Genomic DNA, 4,493 nt, shown 5'->3' with positions numbered 1-4,493 from the left:
CCAGTGAGGGATGGACACAGGAGGGGTGGACGGTGTCCAGTGAGGGATGGACACAGGAGGGGTGGGCGGTGCCCAGTGAGGGATGGACACAGGAGAGGTGGATGGTGTCCAGTGAGGGATGGACACAGGAGGGGTGGATGGTGTCCAGTGAGGGATGGACACAGTATAGGGCTGTGTGAAAGTGGTCCTGATAACATTTTGGGGTTCACCCTATGGACAGCGAGAGGCCTGCTGGTCCATAACTAGTAAGGCTAGGAGATAAAGAAAGAGGAGACGTTGTTGAAAAGGAATGTGCTCTTTACCTGACCTGTGTAACTGTAACCCCTCTGTTTTTAGCATTTCAGATAAGAGGTCGTTGTCTGGGATGAAGCAGGGCAGGGTCCTGGCCGGTGGTGGCAGGGGCTGGGGAGGAGGCTTGGGCATCTCTGCTGAGGGCCGGAGAACAGAAGCTGCAGGTGCAGTGGGGTTGGAGCACTCGTGTCTCCACCGGCCGTGGCTGGGGTCTGCTGAAACGGAGGGTGAGAACACACACTAGGGCTGAAGCAGGGTGGTGACCAGGGTGTGGCTGGCGGGGGTCTGCGCTGGGGGAGACTGGCTGTCCCCGGAGCCTCTCCACGAGCCCCCGTGCTGTGCCGAGGTTTGAAGTAGCCCTGCCCTTTCCCCTTCAGCTCTTCCCCTTCTCGGGTTCCTTCTCCTCAGTGAAGAGACTGCATCACCATCTCTACCTCCGTGGCTCCTACTACTACCTCTCTCCTGCCAGGAAGGTCATGGCTTCTAATTTCCCCTCCCTCCCAGCAGCCAGTGCCTTGGGAGCCGCCTCTGTTGGTGCCTCCTTGGGCTACTTCAGCCCTTGCCCTGCATGGTCCTCTCCAGTCCTGGCCTCAGAATGGAAATCTCACCCTGTGTTGGTGACACGCTGGTGGCTCCATGTCTGTGGAGGACAGACCAGCCTTGGGTAAGCAGAGACCCTGGTCACCTCCAGGCTCCACTTGCATGAGGACTGACTCACAAGTGCTCCTTGCCCCTAGGAGCGCAGTGGCTGGCCAGTGCCTAGTCTTATCAGCTGTCAGGCCTCACTGTGGACAAGCACTGGGCCCGTGTTTGGTGCCAAAGCCAGGCTGTGAGTTCTGGTCCTGGTCTCTGGGGGCCGGGCAATTCACACCCAGGGCTAGCTTTCATATGCTTCACCAATGAAGCAGTGCATCGGATGCCAGTTCCGCCAGTGCTGAGCAGCTCACAGGAGTTTGGTTTAGAAGTATCTCTCTTCTGGAAGCGTGATGCATTTCTGCTTTCAGGCCTGTCTCCCGGCACATCTGCTCCGTCTCATTCAGTGCGCAGTGCGGGTGGAGATGGGTCTCACAGCTGCCAAGTCTGTGCGGCCTTCACGCCTGAGCTGCCCGCGTCCTCGCCAGGCATCTCCCTCAGGACAAACAGCACACAGACAGACCCCATACTAACCTCGGACCACGGGGCACCAGCCTCCCAGGACTTGGAGGACCAGGACTTGTGCCTCCATTGGTATCTGCACCCCTGTATCTTCACTCAGTGAGGCCTCTGCTCCGGGCTGGGCTTGTGCACTTGGAGTCAGCTCTCTGTCATCATGGAGTCGGTTCCGCATAGCTAAACCCAATACCCAGGCATCGAGGAGGCCTTGGTACCTCTTGTATCCTGTGACAGTCCCGATGGCAAAGCGCAAGACTCCCAAGTGTCCACTGCGCAGGTGGACATGCTAGACATTGTCAGCAAGGTAGCTCTGGGTCTGCATGCAGCTGCCACTGCAGGCTGGGGTGACGTGGGTCCTCATGATGCCAGGGGCCGGCACACATCACTGTGCATGCCGGAGCCTGGCTTGCTGGTGTGGGCAGGGAGCTGGGGTAATGGTGCAGGCAGGCTAGGCCTCGTAGTTCGTGGAGAAACAGAGGAAGCAGGCAAGATGAAAGCATGAACTCTTTCTCTGGTCAACCGCTTGAGTCAGGTTTACGGTCAGCTTGGACACCAGTGGCTTAGGCCTTGGCTGGGCTCAGGGTCTTCTGCAGACACCACCTAGTAGTGGTGCTGGAAATGTTTGCCTGAAGGGCAGCCAGAGGTATCTAGAGGTGTCCAGGGCTCTGCGTTTTGTGATCTGGCCATGGAAAGCAGGGGAGGGCCTAAAGGCCGAGGACTGAAGAGGGCTGGAGGGGGCTCCCGGTGGGGGCCTGGAGGGGGGCTCCTGGTGGGGGACTGGAGGGGGACTGGAGGGGGCTCCCGCTGGGGGACTGGACGAGGCTCTGGTGGGGGACTGGAGGGGGCTCCTGGTGGGGGACTGGGGGCTCCCGGTGGGGGACTGGACGGGGCTCCCAGTGGGGGCCTGGAGGGGGCTCCCAGAGGGGGACTGGACGGGGCTCTGGTGGGGGACTGGACGGGGCTCCCGGTGGGGGACTGGAGGGGGGCTCCCGGTGGGGGACTGGAGGGGGCTCCCAGTGGGGGCCTGGACTGTGGCTGGTGCTGGGCTCCAGGCCTCAGTGGCTCGTGGACTCCAGTACTCTGGGGCTGACATGGACATGTCAGTCTCAGGTGGCTGCGAATCTTCTTGGTCATTCTCAGTCCTCTCTCCCCTGCCCTTCCCCTTCCTGAGCAATCCTGCCCTTGCCCGTACCATCTGGATGGCTGGCCCTCAGGGGGGAGGGCCACACGGCAGAGATACGAGGGCTGGGTGTGAGGATCTGCGTGCTCATGGGTGTGCTGTGAGGGTCAGGGGGTCTCTGGTTCTGGTGTCCTCGTCTGCACCCTGGGGTGTCAGTATTTGCCCTGCTCCCTATGGAGGGAAGGAGCTGCCAATATGAGCATTAACTGTAGCCAGTTGGGAAGAGCTGACGGGTTAGCACTGGGGTGTCAGGGAGAGCTTGAGAGCCTGGGCCACGTCCACACTTCCGGGGGAGGTGAGTGCCTGGCGGCCGGGACTCAGGGGCCAGGGGAGGGCGTGCTGATCCCCCTGGCAGCCCAGGGCTGCCAGCCCCGCCGAGGAGGAGGCCCCAGCAGCTGGGCTGCCCTCTGCAGGGCCCGGTGCAAAGCCTGCTTAAACTCCTGGTTCCTCAGACAGTAGATGACTGGGTTCAGAAGGGGTGTGAGCACGGTGTACACCACGGACACCAGCTTGTTATAGTTGAAGGAGTAGATGGCCCGTGGCCGGGCATAAATGAAGAGGGAGGCTGAGTAGAAAATCACCACCACGGCCAGGTGTGAGGCGCAGGTGGAGAAGGCCTTCTGCCGGCCGTCGGCGGAAGGGATGCGCAGCACGGTGCTGAGGATGGCCGTGTAGGAGAAGATGGTGAGGAGCAGGGGCCCCAGCAGGATGAGCAGCGCCAGGAGGAAGTCCACCAGCTCTGCCACCGACATGTCGGAGCAGGCCAGGTTCAGCAGTGGGGACACGTCACAGAAGAAGTGGTTCATGACGTTGGGGCCGCAGTACCCCAGGCGGGAGATGAAGAAGACCTTCCCCAGGGAGATGGTGAAACCGGAGAGCCAGGAGCCCGCCGCCAGGAGGCTGCAGAGGCCGGGGCTCATGACGGCCGGGTAGCGCAGGGGGTTGCAGATGGCCACGTAGCGGTCATAGGCCATGACCCCCAGGAGCGAGCACTCGGTGCAGGCCAGCGCCAGGAAGAAGTACAGCTGTGCCATGCAGCCTGGGAAGGAGATGCGGCAGAACCGGGGCGCGGCCAGGCCCAGCAGCACCTTGGGCACCGTGACGGAGATGTACCACACCTCCAGGAAGGACAGGTTGCCGAGGAAGAGGTACATGGGCTTGTGCAAGGAGGGGCTGGAGCGGATCACCGTGACCACGATGAGGTTTTCGGTGATGGTCAGCAGGTAGGCCAGCAGGAACAGCACCAGCAGGGACAGGTGGAGCCCCAGGGAGCCTGGGAAGCCCACCAGGATGAACTCTGTCACCTCTGAGTGGTTGCCCTGAGCAGGCATGGTGCCCAAGCCCTGCCTGGGGACAGAGGAAGGTCAGGGTGAGGCAGGAGGGAAGGCCAGGGCTGCCGGGGACAAGCCCCACTTGGGAGCCTCGTGACCCCAGGCTGACGTGACTGGTTGTGGCATCTAGGCCTGCAGGTTGTCAGAATCACACCAGTGCTGTGTGTCCCAGAGGGGACACCCTGGCTTGCAAACAGCACTTGGGATGTCTGTGCTGGTCTCTCCTCGCAGTCTGGCCCTTGCTGGGCTCGGCTGTCCACATGGCCCACAGAACAGGTGGACAGGATGGACAGGAACTTGGCCCTGCCTCCCGGCTGCCCCTTGCAGACCCTTGCAGAGGAGGGGCTGCCTTGCCACGGCCTTTCCTCTCCCTGCCGGCCTGAGCGCTGTAAGCACAGAGCGCCCAGGCCTTGGCCTCTGGAAATGTGCAGACCCAGCAGAGACCTAGTCATTCGGAAGGCAGCGCTTTGCCTGCTTTACTGTGCAACCTCAGTCTACTTTCACAGTCTTTCTTCTTGCTTTTTGCTGGTCCTGGGCCT

At 61.6% G+C, this 4,493-nt stretch overlaps 1 protein-coding gene across 1 annotated transcript; it reads right to left on the bottom strand.

The window, feature by feature from the left end:
- Positions 1–2,940: 2,940 nt before the first annotated feature.
- LOC106000240 (olfactory receptor 6B1-like) lies at positions 2,941–3,954 on the bottom strand. The gene has a single exon (XM_013035487.1). It carries the CDS (start codon positions 3,952–3,954, stop codon positions 2,941–2,943), a length of 1,014 nt encoding a protein of 337 aa, XP_012890941.1.
- Between the last annotated feature and the right edge of the window lie 539 nt (positions 3,955–4,493).

The sequence above is a fragment of the Dipodomys ordii genome, unplaced genomic scaffold, assembly GCF_000151885.1.
Source record: "Dipodomys ordii isolate 6190 unplaced genomic scaffold, Dord_2.0 Scaffold213, whole genome shotgun sequence".
Lineage (NCBI taxonomy): Eukaryota > Metazoa > Chordata > Mammalia > Rodentia > Heteromyidae > Dipodomys > Dipodomys ordii.
Note: the sequence above shows the minus strand (reverse complement) of the source record. Positions and strands in the feature narration are given on the sequence as shown.

Bases quoted from the DNA above. Each gene is read 5' to 3' on its own strand.
- LOC106000240 (XM_013035487.1), bottom strand. From the start codon at position 3,954: ATGCCTGCTCAGGGCAACCACTCAGAGGTGACAGAGTTCATCCTGGTG.